The following is a 27,273-nucleotide window of genomic DNA, read 5'->3' as shown; positions in this document are numbered from 1 at the left end:
TTATTTATTTATTTGTTTGTTTATTTACCGATTTTCCGCTCAAATAATATGACACATCTGACAAAGTCTGGCTGGCACAGAGCAAAAAATGCATTCAAATGGTAGGTGAATGTGCAATAAATCCGTATCCTCCCTGAACATAAATTGGATTAATGTTTTTACATGCTGTTCTTCAGCTGACTCGTAAACATATATCTGATAGGAGAAAGCGTACAATGTTAAATCTTAGAAATAATTTATTACCATTCTTCACCAGGTAACTCGACAGAATTGCGAAGGACTGTAGTAGTTACTGATCGCGAAAAGCTGATTGCCTTTTCCAAAAGCAATCTCCATAAACGCCAGTAATAAAGAAACAGTATCATGCCCTGGAAGAACTGCGCTCGGAAACGAGTTGTAGTGTAAGCTAAAAGTTCAGAAAGTGAACTGGTCAATGGTTGCACCACACTTAGGTAAATTTTACCAAATTATTTTGCTAATTGACTATTGATGATATAGTAATTGTATAATTGCAGATAGGAATTCTCTGAGTTCTTATCTGCAATGAGTCCGATTAGTCTTACGCTTCCACTTCTTCAATCACACGATCGGCGGGTTCTTGACAGGGCACAATCTACTTATAATTTTTCATAACTGGACGTAACATATAACACATTTAAAACCAGCATTATACTCGTATCACTAACAATGGAAATATAAGACAGCTAACGATGGTTCCTACAACTAATTTTCGGGAATCTACAGGAAATAGGTATGACAAAACATTGTCATTCACCTGATTACTAAAAATAATTGCATTAAAGTAGCTCTTGCTGTACCTCTGTGTGAGTGAACTGTACATTCTTCCTTAATACTATCGTATTTTTATTTACGTACTATATTAGAGGGTTTTCAGTGATACTTCAAAATTTTTCATCGCATTTTATGTGTTCACATCTACATATCTCAAAAGTATTTACTTCTTAGAAATAGTAAGTACTAAATCACTATAATCGACCAGCTCTTAAAAGTTAATCCCTTATGTTTTTCAAATGAAGGACTTAGGATAAAATAATCAAGAGCCCTTTTCTGAGCATTTTCAGCATTTTCCTAACCAACTTTGCTTTGTTGCAACTAGTCTTCTTTTTGCGTCAAAAATGAAATGGTCTATGACTTTGCTTGTGTTTAATGAATGGACTTCTTTTTCACCAATAAAAAGAAAAAGCAAGGAAAATAACCCTTCCTATTCTGTGCAAAGTTAGTATCAATGCTAAAGGATGCCGAAAGCATGCTCTTGCCACATCGACCCAAAGAGAACCAATGCTGACTATCGTTAATATTCTCAAATAGCAATTGCATCAAAATCTAGAAGCAAGAACTCTTGCCGGCATAAGGCGGGCTTAATCCTAAATAACGTGCTAACTAACTACTCATCAATGTTTTCGTTTGACCGTGCAATAGTTCACATCTAATGAAAACTTACGAAACTAGAGAATTCATTCACTTTTTAACCGAACTTGCTGGTTGATGATAGCAAGAACCCTCACTACGGGTCACAGAGTTTGTATAACTGGTCTTGATTATGAGTAATTGAAGATTCTTATTTGTGATGAAGGACTGACATACGAGTATTTATAACATTATCAAGTAGGATGTACAACATTCAAAAGGTTGTCACCCTTATCCAAGTCATCTTTAAGAGATTATTATCATTATTATTAAACTGAATAGTGGTTACGTGCAAATAGAAATAGGTCATTTACAATTTTGATTCATAGAGAATATCTGTTTGAAATATATCGTTATCAGAACAAAGATTCTAAGAACTCTGAATAATCACCAGAGACCATGAAAAGGAAATATCGGGCCAGCAGGAATTGTAAAGGCTGGTTTCAAAACAAGTAATGAAATCAACGGAGAATTACAAATTCATTCAGAGCAAAAGAGTTCTCTGTTAAGGTCTGATGAGCTGCGGTGGATGTGAGTCTCTCGGTGTAAATTTGCCAAAACAGACTGTTTAGGATATTTGCGTGGAAACAGGACGTCAGTGAAAACAATCTCAATACACCATTTCGGTGCCTCACATGATAGCTCCTACGCAGTAATGTGAAAATGCATGCCACTAAAATAACAGAAGACTGCAATGCACAAGAGTTTTGTTTTCTACTTTTTTAATGAAACATTATGCGTTGCTTCATTTTTCAGATAAACAATATGCTTTTATTATATCAAGTAAAGCCTGCTGGAGTGAGTATGATTGGGGGCACTGCCCAAAACTGGAAATGACTGAGATGCCTTGAATGGAGATGAATGAAGTATATAACCTGAGTTGCCGTGTACGCTTTGGTGAATTATTCCAGAGATAAAAGGACGGGCCGACGTTTTCCAATGGTGTTTCATTTGCTGTGTCATATTCCTAAATCTTTACTGCTAGAACATGATTCATAATATACTACATCCTTCTCAGACGAGGAACATTGTCGGCACACACGGCTGAAAAAAAGGGGGCTTTGAAAGCGTCGCTGGTAACAGATTAATATATTAATAAATATGAGCAATTACGAAAAGATGAACGCTACATTTGCGACGTTTCCTGAAAAATAACATTGCATTTAACTGGCACAATAATATTTAAAATATATAGCACTGATAGATAGATAGATAGATAGATAGATAGATAGATAGGATGTACCTGTAATGAATTCAGCTTCTTTGAATTGGGCTTGGGCATCCTCGTGAATGTAACTTTAAGACCGTTGACAGAGTCTTTCCTTTTCTGCAACAAAATGAAAAGTACTTTAGTCATCATGCGTGTGACTTGGCTAAATGACCTAAGGATATTTCTACGGTTGTGGAAGCGATCTGCCAAAATAACTGATATTTCATACCAAAAGTACCTCCCATATTTCGTGAAGACTATGTTTGTTACCTTTCGAATCTAGGTATAAGATTGTAAAGTTTTATAGTTACCTTTGAGTAAACTCTAATGAAAGGTTCTCCATAAATGGCAGCAGCTAATTGCCGGGCTGTTGTTACCTTAAGCTCGCGTGACAGTATTCCTTCAACTAGTTTTCCGGCATGATAGTCAGGGTTTGCTCCAAGTTCAAGTAAAACCTCGATCTTTCTCTTGTTTCCAAGCAGAGACGCTTCGAAGAGGGGGGCTACAAGCTGAGAGACATAGAGAGAGGAGAACATTTTTAATAACATGAATTGCAATTGTTTTCTGTGCCCGAAAAGGATCATACATGATAGTATAGGCATAAGCAAAACTGTCGTCAAATGATATCTTACCAAGTCTCTGAAGGTTCTTTGCCAATTATCTTCCAGATCAGGATCGAACTCTTTATCAGTGAACATTATTTTCAATATGTGGGTGTGGCCATTCATGGCTGCCAGGTGGGCTGGTGTCTGGCCGTCTTTATTGACAGTATTAGGACTGATCAAATTCAGCAAGTGCATGACAACGTCACTCTGTCCTCTGGCTGCAGAGACATGAAGGAGGGACTGTCTCCTCTTCCCCTTCCTAATACTAGGTCCAGTGTGAGGGAGCAATCCCAAAACTGCTCCAAGGTCACCATCTTCAGCAGCCTTGAAAATATTTATCTACAAAAAAGAAACAAATGAAATATATGTCAATATTATCAGGATTGTGGCATACATACATACATGCATACATACATACAAAAACACACACACACACACACACACACACACATATATATATATATATATATATATATATATATATATATATATATATATATATACACATATATATATATATATATATATATATATATGTGTGTGTGTGTGTATATATATATATATATATATGTGTGTGTTGTGTGTGTGTGTGTGTGTGTGTACGTGTGTGTATGTATGCATATGTACTAGCTGATCAACCCAGCACTACTTGGGAAATCTTTTATTACAACTGATAAACTCTCTCTCTCTCTCTCTCTCTCTCTCTCGTGTTAAGATAGTTGCTTCTCACAACCCCCCTTCCTATTGAGGCTGAGCTTGGACTTAAAGGACTTCAGGAGAATCACTATTCATCTCAGCACCTCGAAAACTATGGCTTAGACACTTATACCTGTTGTTTTCAGTTGTTTTAACATGTCACCCCTTCCCACCACCTTCTCATCCCCTTTCTTATCAGGCTGAACTTGGACTTGAAGGGCATGGGGAGTGTCAATTATTCTTCTCAGCAACCTCAAAAACTATGGATTAAACACTTATATCTGTTGTTTTGGTTATTTTTACCTTTCCCCCCAATCCTACCCCTTCTCACCGCCTCCCAATCAGGGTTGAACTTGGATTTAAAGGGCATTGCAAGTCACTATTCTTCTCAGCAACCTCAAAAACTATAGATTACACACTATTATCTGTCTCTCTGGTTATTTCTACATCACCCCCATCCCACCCACTTCTCAAGGCAATCCTTATTGGGGCTGAACTTGGACTTAAAAGGCTTCAGGAGAGTCACCATTCATCTCATCAACCTCGAAAACTATGGGTTAAACACTTACATCTGTTGTTTTCAGTTATTTTCACAAGTCACCCCTTCCTCCCCCTCCCCCCTCCCATTTGGGACTGAACTTTCAGTGACCTCAAAAATAATGGATTAAACACTAATATCTGTCATTTTGGTTATTTTTACATTTCACCCCCTTCCCACCCCCCTTCCAATTGGGGCTGAACTTGGACTTAAAGGGCATCAGGAGTGTTACTTTTCTTGTCAGTGACCTCAAAAACCATGGATTAAACTAATATCTGTCGTTTTGGTTATTTTTACGCTTCACCCCCTTTTCACCCTCCAAATGAGGCTGAACTTTCACTTACCAGGAATCGGAAGTCTCACTATGCATCTCAGCAACCTCAACCTTAGACACTGATATCTGTCGTTTTCTGTAATCTTACATTTTCCCCCATAGTACACACACACACACCCCACACCTCCCCATTTGTGCCAGTGATGTCCTAACCCCACAGTATTCATTCCCAGATTGTAAGTAGAATCTATATCAAGTTTGGTTGAAATTGCTCGATGCATTTCAAAGTGCATGTGGATCATACACACATACATACTTCCATTTATATATATATATATATATATATATATATATATACTATATATATATATATAGATATATATATAGATATATATATAAGATATATATAATATATATATATATATATATATATATATATATATATATGTATATTATATATGCGCATATATATATTGTGACGCAGCATTCCAAATGCCTGGTAATTTCACTTACCAAACATAGAATTCAAAGTTACCCCACAGCAACCAGATACTTGAACTTTCATAACAGATACAATACGACTGAGTACTCTAAAAGCAACAGTGATCCCTTAAAAAGCTTATTAAACATGTGATAAATCAGACTAAGTTCATCAAAGCAAGTGTGATTTATTCCTATAAGCTTAGGTTAATTAAAGGGCATCACACCATCAAACAATTTTAATTATATCCCCTGTCTTGACTCACTTCAAGAAAATAGAAGAAACATCAGAAAGTATTTCTTTGGCAGGTAGATGAATTTAATCCTATCACTGATGGTCAATAAATGAAACAGTTATAAAAAATGTAAATACAAACAATTTATTTTCAGTCAAAATTTATAAATGGAGTTCACAGTCACAAGAAAATTTACTAGTACTTGAAAACTACAAAATTCAAACTGTTAAGAAATACTTAAGGTTCGAAGAGAAATCTAAGTAAATGCCAATTAATTTACAAGTGTTAAGGTGTGAAATTAAATAAACTTAATCAAACACAAATTGTGAATGCAAAAACATGAAAACACAAAATGTGTAAATGTATCAAATTTACCACTAAATGTGAAAAACTAAGATATTTTAAACACAGAATATAAAAAAAAATTTAAAGAACTAAAAAAATCACAAAACAGAAAATTGAAATGTGAAAGAAATTAAATAAATACATTTATTATTTTAAGTATTTTTAAGTTGACTCAAAAATGTAACAACATAACAATACCTCTTTACAAGCTGCAGCTTTAAATTTCACCAAAACACTTGATAGGCCTGTCACAAAACACTTTGAGAATGAGCACTCTTACGAAAAACACGAAATATCTGCAGATTTCACACAAAAACGCAATTTCATAAAAATTTTAACAAACAGTAAGAGTGACAAAGTAAGCAATCTTCATGTTACTTGAGTCTCTATATTAAGAATGAATATGAAATCTATCTTTAGTTCAAAAGCGTAAAACTCTAAATGACGTCATGGAATGTTCTGGAAAGAAAAGAATGACGTCACTTCCTGAATATGCTTGGCAATATATCATACAGAATCCTTTTGGGAACAGGATACAACAATGACGTAATACAGCGAGGTGCCTATGACCTGTTTACAAAACAAGACGAGGAAGACCGAGTCCCCTTCATCTCTAAGTGGTGAAAGGCTTTCCCACAACAAGACGAAGAACTTGAGCCTTCCTTTTATTACTGTTGACAGCCATAATATCCTGTTCTAAACACGTGTTACTGGGAGACAAAATGCAGATTAAAGATTTACATTATTTTAAATATCAATTCTAAGTTAATCTTATTATGAAATTTGAACATATTTTATTTAAACATATTGTACATACAATACTGAGAGATATACATATTTCATTAGGCAATAGTTTTATATATATATATATATATATATATATATATATATATATATATATATATATATATATCACCGTGATTCATATGCACTCTTTAAGCTATAAATGTCCTTTCACATCTAATTCGAATTAGATATTAAAGGACATTTGAAGCTTAATCAGTCCATATGAATCACGGTGATGTGCACTACAAAGCTAACAAGGTAGAGGTGGGCTGATGCCGACTCCAAAACATATATATAATATATATTATAATAGATATATATTAGATATATTATAATATATACTATTATTATATATTATATATATATATATATGTATATATTATATAACTATATAGATATAGATATATTATATATATAGAATATATTATATATAGATATATTATATATATAATACCTATCCAATCACACATATCCACATGTAAGTGGTTATAAATGAAAATCACGTGGCTAATGATTATTATCCATATATATACTATACATATATATACATATATGGATATATATGTTTTTATTATACATATATAATATATATATATATTATATTATATATATATATATATATATGTGTGTATATATATATTATATATATATTAAATATATATATATATATATACATATATATATTATATAATATTTAATATATATAAATAAATATATATAAAATACTATCAATCACGCATATCCACATAGTAAGTGTGATAAATGAATCACGTGCTAAAGTGATTTTATTATCATATATATATATATATATATATATATATATATATATATATACATATATATACATATATGTATATATATGTTTATACATATATATACATACTATATATATATATATATGTATATATATGTATATATATATAATTTTTTAATCGCGTGCTTTTTCCCGTTAGAGAAGAGTGAAAACCACGTCCATTTCTAATCTGACTACATCCCCTTACATCACATGGACAATTGCATGAACCCGCTATTCCCCCTTCGTTCCAGTCCTATTCTGTTCATTAATATGGTGATTGCTGGGTTACCCGCAATGGTAAATTTAGATTCATAGACGAAGTGCCCATAGACTATATACTATATATATATAATATATATATATATATATATATATATATATATGATATATATATATATAAATATATACCTATATATAATAAAAATATAATATATATATATATACACACACACACATATATTTATATATATATATATATATATATATATATATATATATATATGTTATATATATATATATATATATATATATATATATATATGAATGTGTGTATATATATATATATATATATTTATATTTATATATATATATATAAAATATATATGATATATATACTATATATACTATATATATATGAGTTTGTGTGTGTGTGTGTGTGTGTGTAAGGTGAGGTTCTTCTATTCTAATATCTCTCATATTTTATCACCTGCAATTTCTGTCTCTTCTCCATTAAGACAAATTCATCTTTCCACAAATACCAACCTTCTTGGCACTTCATATAGAAAAATTATCCACTCTTTTCATCCTTCTGATTTTATTTACTACAAAAATATTTCATCTCATCATATTCAAATTATTTTCATTCACATTCAACAGCACACTTCATTTCTCTTCTCTCAATTCAACTTTCCTTTCTGCTTCTCTAAACAGTATCAGGCAGAGAATTATCCCCTTAAAAATTTTCTCTTTCATCTTCGCTTTTCTTTTCAGTCTAGACTATAAGCATTTCCCATCACAGATTATAATCTTACGAGCTTACTGGACCGCCCTGGAACCCGGCGTTGCTATCTCCCCTACCTTTTCAATCCCCTGCCTACCCTGCCCCACCTGGGGTGGACAAACAGGTTTGCAGGAGAAGGGTGGCTATCTCTCCTACCCTCCTGTTCCCTTACCTAACCCGTCCCCACCCGGGGAGAACAAACAATATCCACTGGGATTATATTATTATAGATTATATTCATCTTCACCTTACAAGCTGCTGAGCATTCATTTATCCCTAGTCTGCCTCATGTATAGATAGTTGCTTCCTTCCCTAAATCGTTTTCTTAGCCACACCAATCATAATGACTTTTAGCCCCCTTACCAGTCCTGAACTCCCTGCTTTTTCATCCTGTTATCAGTATTTGCCATGCTCTCTAGCTTTCCGTTCTATATTCACCTACCATTGTATATATACATTTATGTGTGTGTGTGTGTGTGCAATGGCTCCAAATAAGTGTACAGAAAACTTCCACAACTGGAGTCACTTGATGAACCTACAGGACGGCTCATGGGCTGTGTGACGAATAAAACTTATTAGCACTGCGCCATTCATTCCTCTTTTTGGTATAACATGGCCCTTTTTTAAATAATTCTTTCATTCCATCTAACACGTTCTAGTTCTTAATCCCTTCCTTCATCTTTTCACTTCCAAATGACATACTTTTACAAATCTAACGCTTTCAGCTCTTTCCGTATGTTTCAACCATCTCAAATAATAAGATTTGGTTTAAAGTAGCCTTTGTATATCTTCTTCACACATCCCAAAAAACCTGCCTCTTCTTCTTATGTCACAAATGCATTGCAAAAATATTCATATCAACGGCTTTGGAATGATTTCTTTGGCATTCAAAGCCCTCACTTTATTTCCAAAAGGTAGAGTTGGCTCAGGATTCCGTTCATTTACTGGAACTTTGGCCTACTCCATTTTATTATCTTTTGCAGACACCTTCCTTACTCAAACGTGATCTGTGACCCATCTCTTCGTTTATCCTACTTTTCGTCCTCACGTATTTTCTAACACCTGTTTGACTCAAGCAATCCCCTTATTCAGGTGACATGAATGTTCTGTATTCCAGCTTCTAGGGTTATATAATCAAATTTCCACTTACAACTCTCTTTTCTCTAAACTCCACACTTTACACTGTCCATAAAGGTATCAAATAGCGGCCCTTGAGTATATAACACACCCCTCTCAGTTCCACACTCATATCATACCTGCCATTCATTGTACATATTCCATCATAAAACTTGCCATTGATATCAATACATAACCTTCTAGTACATCTTATATCCTCGACAATCCTCGAGATGTATCTCAAAGCACTTTGTCATTAGCTTCTTCAGTATCAAATTTCACTGTCAGCTGCTTCTTAATGAACAAGCATTCACACAACCTCTGTCTTGTCTAAACCTACACCGTTCTTTCCCTGTTGACTCTTCAGTCTTATGTCTTTCTTTTCTAATCCAGAATACTACCATACAGATTCTTGACTATACTAAGTAAAGTCCCATCAATTTCCTACCTTTTCATCCTAATTACTTATTTATTACAACAACAATTTGTCTCCACAACTTCAAACACTTTCCATTCACATTCAACGCCCATTATTTCCGTCATGCGTTTCCTTGAACATTTTCCTCGCTCCAAACCCCACCCCACAACGTTTACAGACCTCGGTCTGTGCACTCCATTACACTTTCGTAAGTGTCGTATTATCTCCGACCATTTGGCGCCTTTCCCGTAGGAGGTGGGGGCTGTGCTGTCAGTGCACCTCATGCCGTGCACGGTAGGTATTGCTTAATGGTCTTTGCAGCGTCCCTTCGGCCCCCAGCTGCAGCCCCCTTTCATTCCTTTTACTGTACCTTCGTTCATATTCTCTTTCTTCCATCTTACTCTCCGCCTTCTCGCCACAATTGTTTCAGAGTCCAACTGCGAAGTTTTCCTCCTGTTACACTTTTCAAACGTTTTTACTGCCAGCTTCCTTTCAGCGTTGAATGACCTCATGGGTCCCAGCGCTGGGCCTTTTGGCCAAAATTTTGTGTGCCAAGCCATTTGGCGCCGTTCCTTCCTCAACCAATTGCTGTCCATAATTTCTAAACAGGAACTTTCATAAGTATCCTTTAATTGACACTTTCCCTCAACTCACTTATCGTTTAGATCTCCATTTTTTAAATAGTTCACTTTTTACAGCACTTCACAGTACCTATTCCATAAGCCCTGGACTCCATTCCTTCCAGACATCTTCTACTCATTTGTGTCTTTTCTTCTATGCATTTACTGCATCTGAAGATAAATTCGCTTTGCCCATGAAACATGTCCCTCATTCCATCATCTATCTGTATCTATTGCTATGCATGTTTTTGAAAAGTCTGTACGTATAATTACAAGATTACTCACTCAGGACAGACAGATAAAAATTATCCATTTTAGCCTTGTGTAGTCAATTTATTGAACAAAGCGTTTTTTGATTCTGTATTAATCAAGGTCACAAGAGATAAGCATCATAACACAAGCTTTATGCATTTCCCTCAATATCCTGGAATTCACTCCAGGTTTATGATCAACTTTATAAGTCGGCCGTTGAGCATTCCGGTTGAAGGCCTAAACAATATAATATATATATATATATATATATATATATATATATATATATATATATATATATATATAATATATATATATACATATATATATATATATATATATATATATATAGGCTGATTCAATAGAGTTTTGTATAAGCCTCTCCGTGATATTCTGAAGTACCATGAAACCGTTATAAGTGATACTGTGTGTATGTGTAACATCATAAGTCAACCGCCAAAGACGATAATAGTTGGCGTGGCTTGGGCAGTTCAAAAGAGTGCCACGCATCTTATATCCTTTCTTGATTGGCCTTTGTATCTAAGGAGCCAGAATAACCAATCAGCTTCTTGCATAACGATGCCGTGTGAAGGGGACATTTGAAGCAGAGGCAGCACCAGCGGTCAAATCAGTTCGTTAGCAGGTCCCATACAGTACAGACTACTATGAGATTCAGGACCTCTGTAACACGGTTTTTTTCGCAATAACTTTTATCTATGCATTTCATAAATATAAACGCTTATTCAGAATACATATTATATCTACACATAAATTTTGACTGTATTCTGCATTACACAGGTTGAATAAATTTGGTACTTATAATGTAAAAGTGACTTTTTTTGAAGACGGGCCAACTTACTCAGAGAAAAGGTTTCGAACGCACTCGTTACGTAACTTATGACAGCATTTCTTCCCTCTTTCCCAATGGATGATTGGCTATACGTAACGAAGGCTAAACCTCTGGCAACAATGGCATACAAATTTAAATACAAGCAAAGCAGTACACCTTTATGAACTCTGGAACCTCTCTACTGATAATTGTCATAATGAACAAACCAACTAAATATGTTAATAAATACAAAAACACTTCGATTATTAGTCTAACTCCCAAAATAAGTTTCTTAAGAAATTACAGTCTACTTTATAGGTCACAATCAGATTGGCAAGATGTAGGGAATAGTTGGTAATTATCAAAAACATAGTAGACAAGCTTGATTTGATAACTGCTATAACCAATGTCAAGCAATGTTTATTTATTGGCTATCTACCTATTTACTAAAAAAAAAAAAAAGATAGCCGGTACCGTATATTGATTGGCTTTAAACCTTCACCAATAATGATCGTCAGAATGATGACTTCATGAGGCTCCACCGCCTCGTTATAATTCAGGATAACTCTGAAGGCTACCATGGGCATTGTTGGATTAGAAAATTTAACTTCTGGCTATAACAACTAATTTCTCGAGTAGTTATAAGAAGTGCTAAATGATCCTCAAGAATCCCAGCAGTTGGTCTAAACGTTTAATTCATGTATATTACTGCTATACTGTTGCGGCACTACTGCTGCAGTAGTATTACTACTCTAGCACTGATACCCCACCCACATCTATGTATCGTTCCGCCATTCATAAAGTCTTTGGGTTTCAGAGCCAATGGAGTTTCTGTCTGGTGGATGGGCGGGCAACATTTCGTCAAAAGGTGTTTGTTTACCTTGCTTACGTAATGAATGTTTTTCGACTCTTGGCTCGTAATCATTGGCCATGGCGTCGGCTAGATCATTTTTACTCTACAAAAATTAAAACTATCGGGCTTAGGTTATTGATAATGCTGACAAAATTTGTGTGTGGTTGTAAAATATACATATGTCAACTTTCAGCTACATCCGATGCTTTGACAAGAAGCAAAGTCCAAAAAACCGTGTTACAGAGACCCTGAATCTCAAAGTAGGTCGAGACGCTATTCGGCCGCCACAAAGACGTGTATCGCAATGTAGTGTCAATAACAGTCCAAACTGCCGTCCGGTTGTGCACTAGTATAGTTAACGTAATAATAACAAGTAAAGGCCATCTCTGTAGCTGAGGAAAATACACCTGTGTTAAACGTTTCCTCAATTATTATTTTTGCATGTCCTACATCGCATGCACGTAAACTTATCTCTCTTCTGTTTTTCTTTCATATCCCAAACCCACGAATGACCTAGATCAGGTCATACACACACACACACACACACATATATATATATATATATATTATTATATATATAATATATTATATATAATATATATATTATATTATATTAAAATATAATTATAAATTTATAATATATGTATATATATATATATATATATATATATATATATGTGTGTGTGTGTGTGTGTGTGTGTGTGTATGTGTGTGTGTGTGTGTATTTTCATAGTCTGCGTGTCAGATAATAAGATTAATATGAGTAATATAAAACTAGACTCTTCTCAAAAATATACCTTGTGAGAACACGCCTAAGGGGGCACGCAAGCCAAGAACAGAAAAAGAGTAGAAACCTTTATAGACAACGCTAGAATTACCTTTCAAAGGACTGAATGTAAACGTAATTTGTCCACTTAAACAATATAATTTCTATAAGATCATCAGAAGATGTAATTTACACGAGGATTATTTGGCTCCGTGGTACTCGTTACCTTAACACTAATATTCACAATAGCAAAACAAAGGTGGCCCTTGATTGCAAGCTGAATCACTGATCCTACAGGATCACATAGGTGCATAAAATATGGATCAAGAACTTATATTAGCAACACTGATCAACACTAAGTGGTGGCGCACTGTAAGCGAGTAAGCTCTTGCTGGAATCTCAGGAATATGACCCTAAGATTAGCACTGGTAGAACGGGTCATATACAGGATGAGGCACACAACTGGGCAGTCTACACAAATCTGCAAAGCAGTCAGAGTTGAAATACAAATACCAGTGATGGCCAAATAAAGTAAAATGATACAAGCGAGGTGAGAATTATACAAGATACTCAATTCATAAATCCTTCAAGATTACGTTAATGCAATGAGTATTGCTGTAAGCAAAGTAGCACATACTAATATCACATATTTCACAAGAAATTCAGTTATTTAAAATCACGTGGTCTCTGACAGAGAGGGAATATTACAGAAGGAGAATATGAGAAAATAGTTAAAACAGGGAATGAGTGCTAGGAATAGTAGATGAAGGGCCGACAGAACAACTTCGAATTTCAATTACCTTAGTCTGTGGACGAGACAGACGTAGTCAGAGCTAGGGCGTCGGCGGAAGGACCTGGGTCGCTTGCAGGGTTTCACAAAATATTCGACAGGAAACGTTTTCATCAGCCAGTCCTACAGTAACTTCAAGGATGAGTACTTGGTCGAGCTGTCAGACATCTAGACAGTCCAGTTTGCCGGTAGAACAGGTGTACAGGAGGCTAGCCAAGTTCAGCATCAAGACCCAGGGCAGAGATAGTGGCGGGGAAGTTGTCAGGTGTGACAACACTTCAGCAGGACATACTACTGCGGGAGTAGGCTAGGGCAATGTGCAAATTGGTAGGTCAGGTCAGGGCATGTTTATACCTGGCCGTAGAGATTCTGATTGCATCTGGTTCAGGCTGTATTGCTCTCTTTGGGTCCTTTCATCTTAAACACTAATCCTCACAATTACCTAAAAAGGGTCATTGGACGCTGGCAGAGGAAGGGTGGAAGACAGAGTGCAATGATGCTACTAGATAGGGTCGAGTGGAAATTGGTAGTTGGCAACAGCTTAAGTCAGTAAACCATAAATATTCCGTGAAACATACGTAAAATCGTGGACGTACAGTGACGGGTCATCCGGGAGCTAAGCTCCGCCTACTGGAGCGCCGTAGCCCACTCCAGTTTTGAAATGTTCAAAACAAGTAGGGGGTGGTCACGCCAAATGTCACCTGACATAGCTCCAAGCATTGCACATGGGACCCATGGTGACTGTTGCGGGGTAGGCGCAGGGGTCACCAGCATTTTTCGCCGCCGCTGTTTTCTTCCCGCCGCAAAGCACATGGGCCTTCTAATTGCGCTGTAGCCTACGGGGAAACCGATTCGCACATTTACAACCCTGCACAACATGGCAACGCTGTAGTGTGGTATAAAAGGTCAGGTCGGCGCCCTCAGGTTAGCTGTTGTTTCCGTCTCCGAGACCAGCAGTCTCCTCCAAGTACTTTCCACAACACCCTTCAAGATGCCGAACCTCACAAAAAAACCAAGGAAGGGACCATCAACGTCACATCTTCTTGCAGGACCTTCTTTCGGCCTGGAGAAGACTCCTACAGCCACTCCTGCAGACACTCAGGACGAGGGAAATGTCATCTTCCATCTTCAGGAGTCGGAGTTGGATGTGATACAGAATGATGACAGTGACCTGGAAACTCTCCATAAAGCTAACCCCATTGATGACAGACAGAACTTTCCCTTGATCGAGACGGAGAACAGTCAAGACGTCGAGGACGACATGCCACCGGGGCGTGAGAAGAACCTCTGTGTCATCCTGTCGGAGGAAAATGAGAGGCTGGTGGGTACAGTGGTACGAGCACGAGGCCCAATTCATATACAACAAGGGGATGGCTGCCTACAAGGACAAAGCCAAGGTGTGGAAGGCCTTTGATGACAAGGGCAAGTCACTTAGGCCGCCAGTGACTGGCAACGAGCTCCGGACGTGGTTCACGCCCCTCAGGAGCCGCTTCGGACGCCTCACCAAAGAGGAGAGTGGCCAAGGGGCGAGCAGACGACTGACGGACCGGAAGAAGTGGATATTGAACATATTCCACTTTCTCAAGTCCCACATCGTCCGTCAGAAGAAACCCAAGATGTTGGGACTACCAATGGTATATATATTATAATGTCTGACCTCATTTCTTTTATCTGTTGAAAATATTCAATATTTTACAGTACATGTAGAATTCTGTCAAAGTGAATTTACAACCTTGATTTTCAGAAGTGCAATGTTTTTACATTACTCATACATGTTCCATCACTTAACAGTCTGCTCTGTTTACAGGCCGGCCCTTTTGTACCCTACAGCCCCACAACGGTGGACGTGGTACCGACGTGAAGTTGACGTACATAGAATGTTACACTATCGGCGTTAGAAAGTCAGTGCGCGTACATTTGTGGCGCAATTTACGGTGCTGGCTTTACGTCCGTCACCCCGCGTCCTGTTTACCAGCTGTTCAAAGTCATTTCACCGCGATGATGCCCACGATCCACATACGTGGGCATACGCCGTCGTTATACGTGAATGTGTGACCCCAGCATGAGAATGTGTGAACTCTCGCGACTTGGAGGGCAAATACCTGTTAATGGCTTCTGTCAAATTAGTTCGGGGACCGTATTACAAAAGAATACAGTGGAAAAGGGGGCTTTGGTCCCTTAAGCAAAGGTGAGCCTTTTTGGGATTTGGCAATTACGGCCGGTAGCTTGGTCTGACGAGAAGATGACATGAATTATTTTACTCTAATTCTTTTGTTCTTCTCCTATCCAAATTCTCCCTAATACACAAAGTTCTCTTATATTACTCCCTCAGTTATTCTTTAAGTTTTCGAGTTTGGTCGAGGGAAAGAAAAATAAAAACTCCAAATTGACACTCGTAGCAATATTATGTACGAGCACTGAAAATGGATGAAAAGAAAAATGGGAGGGAAAAGTTTATCAGAGTTCATTCTATCTCGTCTCAACGCACTAACGATAAATGCTTAATACACACAACAGACATATCGACATAGTAGATCTATACACACACATATGTGTTTATATATATATATATATCTATATATTAATATATATATATAATATATATATATATTATCTATATCTAATGTCTATAGATATATATATATATATATATATATATATCTATTCTATATCTATAGATATATATATATATATATATATATATATATCCTATATCTATAGATATATATATATATATAGATATATATATCTATATCTATATCTATATATATATCTATATGTCTATAGATATATAATATATATATATATATCTATATATATATATATATATATCTATCTATATATATATATATATATATATCTATATATATATATATCTATAGATATATATAGCTATACTATATATATATATATATATATATATATATATACAATATAGATATATATAATATAGATATATATATATATAGATATATATCTAGATATATATATATATATATAAATATATATATATTATAGATATATATATAGCATATATACTATATAATATATAATATATATATATATCATATATATATATATATATATATAGATATATATATATATATATATAATATATATATATATATATATATACAATCAAGAGCACTTCCTGTGCCCTTTTTCGGTTCTGAAAATTAGCAAATATATACAGATGAATATTATTACCATAAAGAGATATCCTCCGTCTCATTAAGGGTGACTGACCTTTCATTCATAAACCCATTTTCCTGCATGCCCCTCTTTGCCCAGTCTTTGGCCTATCATCACCATACGGCGACTTTCATTGGTAACTCCAGTAATAACTTCCAGTGCTTTTCATTCCTCGCCTAATAATATTCTTAATATGCTCAGCACACACACACACACACACACACACACACACACACACACACACACACACACACACACACACACACATATATATATATATATATATATATATATATATATATATATATATATATATATCTTACAAGTGTGTGATGTGTTAGTGAATTACATATCATGTCTTGCTTGGAGACAGATTGAGCTGTAGAGGCAACCATCTTGAATGAAGGAATCTGATGCGTAAGCTTTTTTAATCTGGAGGCTGTTCGTACTGTTGCCAGGGCGGTTTGGGGTGTGTCGAGTATGCACATTCGTTTGTACGAATGTCACAGGTCTAACCGACCAAGGCAATTGAAAGAGAGACACATTCCTTTTGTGATAGGAAAGAGGTCGGTTTGGTAAACGCCAGGTGTCGGGAGAAAACCCCATCTTAAAAGGTATGGCACATATTTTAAATGACTTAGAAACAGTTGCCTTTGAAAAGAGAGAGAAGTGTGAAATGTATCTCATTACTTAATATTGCTTTTGAAAGAGAGAAGTGTGAAATGTATCTCTTTACTTAATATTGCCTTTGAAAAGAGAGAAGTGTGAAGTGTATCTCTTTACTTAATATTATGTTATGTATCTTTATTACAGATGGGCTCTATTCCATGATGTTAGAGACGGGATTCTCTATCCTGACTAATACAATGAAACGATTGACATTTTGGGTCTGGGAGTGAATACTTAGCCAGGAGAGTGGAATGATAACTTATTAGTTTTCTTTGTGGGGCAGACTTGGGTTTTTATCACTATGACTTATTAATCATTTTGTTCTATTTTATGTTCATCTGCTTTGGGTAATAAATAGTATATTTTGGTATTTATGTGAGCTTAATAGCCTAATGACATGTTTGCAGATAGAGGGCGCCACTGTCAACAGGTAAGGGTTTCCAGTTTATGTAGTTTTGTCAAAAGGGTGTAAGATATATATATATATATATATATATATATATATATATATATATATATATATATGTTTGTGTGTGTATTCTACTGAAGTTTATATCACTACTACACAAAGACATCTGTTTATGGTATATATTTGTGCATATATGCTAATTTTCGGAACCGACAAAGTGCACAGGAAGTGCTCCTGATTGTAAGGAAAGAGTTTAAAATATGGCGAAGAACTTGGCTGGAACAAGTAGTTAGACGAATTAGGAGTGGGAGGCGCTTTTTGCAAAAATTCAATGGAAGGCAAATAGTAGAAACTGCTTAGTTGAAAACGTAAAAAACCGTGACGTTAAGGCAAGTCTGTTATTACTTAAGTAGGCAAATTTTTATAGAGAGAAGAAATAAAAGACTGACGAAAAAAAGAAATGTAGGTTTAGCTGTAGGATCGGACATGAATCGTTGCATAACTGGACAAACTAAAAAGTTGGGAAGCCAGAAAACCTGGGAAAATAAGAAATGATGAAATGTTTGAAGTAAATGTACGAAAGTTTTAGGAGTGATGAGAACTGGTTCTGAAAGGAATAGAATGCACAGAAAATGGTTAATGACCAAATGAGCCCAGCACTATAAGTAATGACTTTCAATGTTGTAATATTTTGAAGAAGTGACATGTGACATTTGCAAAAGAATAGGCCTGAATATTGCAAGAGTTAAGGGTGGTAATGTACTATATACGTCAAGTATTTGATGTGATGTTCACTGATGAGCATATTAAGAATATTATGAGGTGAGAAATGACAAGCACAGGAAGTTATTATTGGAGTTACCAATGAAAGTCGCCATATGGTGATGAAAGACCAAAGACTGGGCAAAGAAGGGCATTCAGGAAAATGAGTTTATGAATGAAAGGTCAGTCACTCTTAATGAGACAAAGAATCTTTTCCCCTTTTGTGCGAAGAAAAGCTTCAAAGATAAAAGTAAGTTAAAACAGCACTGAATATATCATTTCATAGAGGCAGGACAACGAGAAATTGAGAATAATGAAGAACGAATAATAGAATTCTCAGTGTTTACCTTAGATTGTGAAATATTGAGATAAGTAGAATGATCGGTCGAATCCTTCACAAAATTTGCAGCAGATGACCTTGTAATCATTTTCCTCTTAACACGGGTCTCACAGACTTCTTTACTGATTAAATTTTGGTCAAACACCTCTTCGGCTAGATGCTTTGTTTTCCTCTTCTTAGCTTTCGATTTCTTGGAAACGACAGAAATCTTCTGTATTTTCTGGGACTCTGTTCCTTTGTGGTCTGCAAGGGACGTGTGAGGAAGGTCAGCGTCTTTGGCCGCGAGGAATGACTTTGATTTCTCACTTGATTCAGAAAAGGAACTCAATGCTTTCAGCAAAGACTTCCTAAACTGGAGCTGAAATAAATCTTTTCCTAATTCCTCCTCCTCCTCCTCTTCTTTGTCCTCTTCTAATGGTTCCATTGTCAGCTCAGGAGTGCTGCTTCTGCTAGTACTTACACCATTGTCGTCGTTTAAAGAATTCGTTGGTGGGCGAGCGTCCCGAAAAGGAGAGAGACTCCTGATGGGCAGAGACAAGGTACTTTTTGATCTTAGTAGCGATGCGACTTCGTCATCTTCGTTGTCCCTTACTTGGGTGCCATTATTACCATCATTCTTCGAATCACGAGCTTGGATGGAATGTGATCGACTTTGCCTGCCTTGACTTCCATTCTGAACTGCAAAGATCAAAGGGAAAAGGAAAGGTTAAAAAAGGATGCACTTGAAAGTCGGATTACGAGATAATCATTAATATAAAGACGAATGTCCTGATAAGAAAACAATAAAAAAAAAACCATAGGAACTATTAACGATCTGGGTTTTGCAAATCCATTATTCTAAGAATTCTCATCAAACCATGGAACGTTACAAAACCAATAATAAATATATGCACAAATTAACATGAAAATGAGAGACATCTCATCTCATTGCTACATTTCATAGAAAGTATAAAATTATAGCAGCTAATGTAAGTCCCAGGTAACTATGTAACAATGTAAGCCACCCCAGCCTCGCTGGGGTTGTTGGTATACAGTGGACAAGATTGCCAGAACAATTTTTGGTCGAAGATATGGGGGAGAGACGATGCTTATGGGACCATAAGCATGATAGTTTTATGATAAAGGGTCTTAAATGAAAAAATTACCAAGAGATCACCATGCGACTCAGGGAAAACTTTCCTGAACTTGCTGATCTTTATACAGATAAGCATGCTATATATATCGTGAATATCAGATTGTTATATAGCCTAGGTCTGCTCTCATTGTTTTTTTTTTTTTTTTTTTTTTTGCATTAGCAAATAATATAACAAAAATCTTTAAAATTTTTGCAGTGGTTCTCTAGCTTAATTTATATACAGTCTGACTGTGATTGTGTAAACAAGGTACCGAATAGCCTATCTAGGCTAGCCCTAGCTTATTTTTTTAAATAAAACTTTTCTCGTCTTTTTAACCAGGACCGAACCCAAAGACTTTTTTATTAATTCTATGCAGCATCATTAAAGACATGCAAGCGCGACCCACTAGTTGCTTTGTGTTATAAAGCATAGTTATTTTATCATTCCGGGAAGTCACAGCTCAGATGGTTTGTTTACGTTTCGACGACGACAACCACGGTATGAAGAAGAACGTGTGTGACAACCAGAGTACGGAATGACGTCGCTAGTGTGACAGCGGCGCCTTTAGTCATTTGAGAACTTTCACAGTAATTCATAGAGAGGATACTTTATCTGTACTTGTTATTGTTCTCTAGATCATTGCTTCTTCACAGTTTTATCTTCGTCATCAAACTTTAAGCTATTTAACATATTATCAGTAACATCGCAGGCTTATTTCTCAGGAGAAAAATAGGCCAGAAAATACGGAAACAGCAGGGACAAGAATAGGGAAAAACATAAAACAAATTATTTATTCTTACAATGATTTTTATACAAATGCCAAGAAACTTCAAGAAGCAGTCTAGCTAGAGCCATGCATCATGTTCAGGATTCAAGCGAAGATTTTTATCTAAATGTTAGTTATTATTATTATTATTATTATTATTATTATTATTATTATTATTATTATTATTATTATTATTATTATTATTATTATTAATAATATTACTAGAATAGTTTCACTTGGTCACTGAGCTGATTTCAGCTCTCACATGGCTGCCCCCAAGGATTTGTTTTTATATATAATTATCCTTTTTATGTCTTGCCAATTAAATTTTTAAAAATTCAAAAACTTTATAACGATTAATTACAAATGTTGAATCTTCTGACAAAATTTCACAAATGGATTTACTTCCAAAACTTGATAGTCCCTGCTAATTATACTTTGGAGATTCATACAATAAATGATGAATTGTTATCATTACTTTTCATTCAGAGCATTCAGCGGCAGGATCATGTGGGTTATTCATTCATTAAGCGGTAAGCGTGGAGGCAGTTTATGCAAAGATGTACTGTTGACAGGCTCTATGTGAAGACTCAATATTCAATGTTCAAATAAAAGAGTAAGTCAGGGACCAGGATGACCTAATCCAGAACGACAGCTAAGAATTTGTAGGACCACGTGTCAGTGGGACCCGAAACTCCTTCCAATAGCAAAAATTTTCTAGTACATTATTAATTCTCAGCAAACACTATATCAATGTCAAACCCAGCCAGTGGGGGGACAAGCCAGTCCATCTTGCTGCTGGTCTCAAGTGTGTGTGTGTGTGTGTGTGTATAGTTGTATCACTGTTGGAAGTTACTATATATATATATATATATATATATATATATATATATATATATATATATATATGTATGTGTGTGTGTGTATGCATGAATGTGTATATATACTAACTGACTATCCAGGCACTGCCAAAGAAAACTAAATGATAATCTCTCTCTCTCTCTCTCTCTATCTCTCTCTCTCTCTCTCTCTCACTCTCTTTCACTTCCTCTCCCTCTCTCTCTCTCTCTCTATCTCTCTCTCTCTCTCTCTCTCTCTATGTATATATATATATATATATATATATATATATATATATATAGATATATGTGTGTGTGTGTGTGTGCGTGTGTGTGTAATCTCACTCCCTCCCTTTCCTGTTATAACAGTCATATTCTCAGACATATTGACATCTTATATTTTGGCACTTCTCAACCCTCCTTCCTATCAGGGCTGAACTTGGATTTAAAGGGCTTCGGGAGAGACACTATTCATCTCAGCAACCTCAAAAACTTTGGATGAGACACTAATATGTCTAGTATCCATTATTTATACATGTCACCACCTTCCCAACCCACTTTTCTATTGGGGCTGAACTTAGATTGAAAGGACATTTGAAAAAGTTGCCATTTCTTATTCTCTCAGCAACATGAAAAACTATAATTCAGACACTGATATCTGTCGTATTAGGTTATTTTTACATATCTTTACCTTCCCACTCCTTCTCACACCCCTCCTTCCCACTGGTGCTGAACTTGCATTTGAAGGACATTGGGAGTGTCCCTCTTCATCTCAGCAACCTCAAAAACTATGATTTAGATGCTAATATCTGTTGTATTCTGTTATTTTTACATATCACCCCCTTCCCACCCCCTTTTCAACCCCCCTCCCTTTTGGGGCTGAACTTGGACTTACATGGCATTGGGAGTGATACTAATAATCTCAGCGACCTCAAAAACTATGGATTAGACACATATCTGTCATTTTCGGTTACTTTTACATACCGCCCCCTTCCCACCCCATTCCAACCCCTCCTCATCCCCCTTCCTATTGGGGCTGAACTTGAACTTAAAGAGCATCAGGAGTGTCATTCTTTATCTCAGCAATCTCAAAAACTATGGATTACACACTAATATCTTTCATTTTTGGTTATTTTCACACACCACCCCCTTCCCATCCCCTCTCCTATTGGGGCTGAACTTTTACTTGAAGGGCATCGGGAGTGTCACTATTCATCTCAGCAACCTTAAAAACTATGGATTACACACTAATATCTGTTATTTTAAACTATTTTTACATGCCATCCTCTTCCCATTCCTCCTTATCCCCCTTCCTATTGCAGCTGAACTTGGACTTAAAGGGCACCGGGAGTGTCACTATTTATCACAGTGACTTCAAAAACTAAGGATTAGATACTACTACCTGTCACTGTCGGTTATTTTTACTTGTCACCCGCTTCCCAACCCCTTCCTATTGGATCTGAACTTGGACTTAACTCCTTCCTAGACAAACCCAAGATATCTTGTGATTCGTGTTCTAAAAATTTTGGACTTGCCATGTGATATCTCTTGAAAATGTTGAATGCTAATATGGGACTAATACGATATGCATAGGCATAACTATAATCTGTTTTTTTCCATCTGTCCATCCGCCTTTGGTGTTTTCGCATAGTAACACTGCGTCCCTGGCTTTAAATAATATCCTATTTCGAATATTAATGGTGTAATTCGCATACAGTAAATTATTAAAACACTTTTCAGTTGCAAATGCAGACCCAGATATCCTTTTATTTACCTAAAACTTAGACATACGTAACTATTTAAAGCCCAGGACACAGTGTTACCATGCGCTACCACCACAGGCGGATGGACAGATGGAAAAAATCAGAGTATAGGAGTCTGAATATGGGAGCACTGGGCATGCACATATTATAATACTTATTCTTTCTTTTTTAAGTCACATGGATAGATATTAAGGTTGTTCTAAATATTTAAGCATATCAATTTGTTAATCACGTTTTTATATAACTCAAACTTGCTCAAATATTTTTTCAATAAAATTTATGAACCTCTGACCACACTACTAAATTCAAATTAGATTTATTTCTTACAGTTAATATAGTAAAACTCCACTTATTTTTGTATGCAAAAAAACAGCCAAACTACTTGATGAATAAAAACTTTAATAAAATAATTTAATAATAATAAAAAAAAAAAAAAAAAAAAAATAATAATAATAATAATAATAAAATAATAATAATAATAATAATAATAATAATAATAATAATAATATGAAAATTAATCTTAGGCTTTTACTACAACATTCATGAACTCAAAATGGGAGGGACACCCGAGGGGGGGCAACAGTTTTAAGTGGGGGGCGAGGGTGCGGGGAAGGGGTGAGAAAGGAATGAAAATAAAGTAACAGAAAACAACAGATATTAGTGTCTAATCCATAGTTTCTGAGGTCACTAAGATTAATAAAGGCCCTCCCACTGCCCTTCAAGTCCAAGTTCAGCCCCAATAGGGAGGGGGTGAAAAGTGGTGGGGAGTTGACGTAAAAATAACCGAAAACAAAAGATATTAGTGTCTAACCAATAGTTTTCAAGGTTGCTGAGATGAATAATGACACTCCCAATGGCCTTCAAGTCCAAGTTTATCGCGAATAGGAAGGGGGTGTGAAGGTGGGGTAACACTTAAAAATAACCGAAAATGACAGATAGTAGTGTCTAATCGATAGCTTTTGAGGTGGCTGAGATGAATAGTGGCATGCCCGATGCCCTTCAAGTCCAACAGCAGCCCCAACTGGAAGAGTGTTTCAGATGGGGTGTAAAATAAAATGTAAGAAATGGTGGATACTAGTCTAATAAATAGTTGTTGAGGTCACTGGAATGAACAAAGACACTCCCGATGCCCTTCAAGTCCAAGTTTAGCCCTAACAGGAATGTGTGTGAGAAGTGGTGAAATATAGAGTATCAGAAAGCTAGGCAATGTGTATATTATATATATATATATATATATATATATATATATATATATATATATATATGCATATATATATATGTGTGTGTGTGTGTGTGAGTGCGTGTGTGTATATATTAAATACATGAATACAACATGGTTATATGTACGTATGTATATGTGTATATTGATACATATATATGTGAGTGTGTTTGATTTTAAATCACAAAAAGGTAAGCACGTGACGATTATACGAACCAAGTTACAATCACAAGGAAAGAGTGAAACGTGACATGCATATATATATATATTATATATATATATATATATATATATATACATACATATATATATATATATATATATATATATATATATATATATATATATATATATGGCAGCCAGCTCGAGAATTCCTGAAATGAGTGCAAATGTTTGTATAAGGGGGACTGCTCCGTATTCACAAAGAACGAATCAGAGAATATGCTTGTGGTATTTTACATAATATTTAAGAGACAATCATTCAAATAACATACTTAGTTCACTTTGGATTTCGTCTTCATTGATGGTCGTTCTGCTATTAATCCCAAACATGGTAGATACAGTGTTGTTTTCTATCACAGTTTTCAAAAGCCAATAATCATAAAAATGCAGAGAGAGAGATTCGCCACGTCCCCTGTCGCACCACTTCAAGCACAGCAACAGTGCAACTGGAATGTGGTGCAACCATTCAGTCGATGTGGAGCCGGGCCGGCTCGTGCTTGGTGGTGGGAGGGGCGTTTCCAGATGGGCGTTTCTACGGCGTCCTGGATCTTGATCAAACATGAAGGACGTCCTCCAGCACTGCCCCTCGAGTTTATATTTATGACAACTTCTATTCAAGTATCCTGTTCATTTTCATGATTCCCACAATAATAAACTTATGTTATTCCTTCGGTCTCGTATATCTTCACATTTGAAATGATCAAACTTCCCTAAATAAAGTGGAAATCCTCTGACTCACTTCGATTTGCTCCCGTAAATTCGTGCGTAACCACGGTACCCGGAAAAGCTATGGTCTGTTTACAGTAGACATTGGTCTGTAAAGTGTGTGCGCATCCTTTTTTTTTTCTTTTTTTAGGAAAATAAATATTTTTTTCTTAATAACAAAAATTACGGGAGTACAATAGGGATACATTGCAGAATCGTCACTTAAATATTGCAATATTAACATTGCTGCAACCATTATCACTTTTTTTTAGAGTAAGTGGCCGTCTGTATTGAATCAGGAAGTTAATTCCATCAAAAAGCTACAAGCAGTGATTCTTAGAAATAAGAGAGACTAAGCAGGTCACGCGAAACAAATGCGGAAAATGTCTGTTACCCAGCAACTACAAAGAAATAGTCGGAAATAAGTGACACCACAATTTCATGCTTGCCGAAGGTGTGCGACCTTTTCAAATATTGACCCGAAACTGAAAAAGAAACCGGTCGGAACTGATTTGTCATTGCAGTCTCTGTAACTGAATAAGTCTTACTCAGAGGCCAAAACGTTTGGTGGGAGATATCGCTTGAACAACTCTTGAAGGGAATAACGATATCTTCTTTTTTTTACATTTCCAGTGAGGAAAGGTAAACATAGAGACACGGGGGAATCGTTTCTGATATCACAGAAGGAATAGCCTTTATGAAGAGGCGAGTGGTAACACATCAATTAAGATGCATAAGTATGAGACCTTTTGTCTGTGTGTAGATGCAAGGTCTTGATCATATTAACTATGTACTAGCAAATAAGAATTTCAATGGTTCTTCTCACCTAAGCCAAGTGATGGAAAAGTGGACAGTTCTTTTCAGAGAAATAAATGTCCAGTTCAGAGTTTAAGGGTTTGATAGTCAAACTCTAGAGGTTTTCGATGACTGATAGTTATTCAGTATATTCTTCCATCAGTATTTTGCCAGTTCCTTTATTATAACATGAATCTTTTCAGTTTAGAAATGGGCAAGACGTTCTTAGCTATTGGGATCCCCACTGAAAATAAATTTCTGATCACATAGTTGCGCTGGTTATCATGAATTACAGAGTCGATCTTGGCATTAAAGCACCAATATCGAGTAGCGTGTGAAGTCATTTCAAGTATATATCGATACCACGCCAAGGTCACGTCCTTGCAAATCAATATCAGCTGTGCAGTTAACAAGTGTGGTGGCAAACAGAAGAGAGGAC

At 35.8% G+C, this 27,273-nt stretch overlaps 1 protein-coding gene across 1 annotated transcript; it reads right to left on the bottom strand.

The window, feature by feature from the left end:
• Window positions 1–353: 353 nt before the first annotated feature.
• Window positions 354–25,767, bottom strand: LOC135215391 (uncharacterized). The gene is made up of 6 exons (XM_064249981.1): window positions 25,607–25,767; window positions 19,418–20,088; window positions 3,271–3,582; window positions 2,950–3,147; window positions 2,672–2,755; window positions 354–2,472 (listed from the first exon to the last, which is right to left on the bottom strand). Exons 1-6 carry the CDS (start codon window positions 25,662–25,664, stop codon window positions 2,443–2,445), a joined length of 1,353 nt encoding a protein of 450 aa, XP_064106051.1. The 5' UTR covers window positions 25,665–25,767; the 3' UTR covers window positions 354–2,442.
• Between the last annotated feature and the right edge of the window lie 1,506 nt (window positions 25,768–27,273).

The sequence above is a fragment of the Macrobrachium nipponense genome, chromosome 5 (assembly GCF_015104395.2).
Source record: "Macrobrachium nipponense isolate FS-2020 chromosome 5, ASM1510439v2, whole genome shotgun sequence".
NCBI lineage: Eukaryota > Metazoa > Arthropoda > Malacostraca > Decapoda > Palaemonidae > Macrobrachium > Macrobrachium nipponense.
This window is presented reverse-complemented; position numbering and strand designations above follow the sequence as displayed.

Excerpts from the sequence above, each read along its gene's own strand:
- LOC135215391 (XM_064249981.1), bottom strand. The coding sequence starts at position 25,664 with ATGTTTGGGATTAATAGCAGAACGACCATCAATGAAGACGAAATCCAA. Across the intron at positions 20,089-25,606 it reads CGAAATCCAAAGTGAACTAA|TTCAGAATGGAAGTCAAGGC; the intron begins GTATGTTATTTG and ends TGATCTTTGCAG. Across the intron at positions 3,583-19,417 it reads TCAATATTTCACAATCTAAG|ATAAATATTTTCAAGGCTGC; the intron begins GTAAACACTGAG and ends TCTTTTTTGTAG.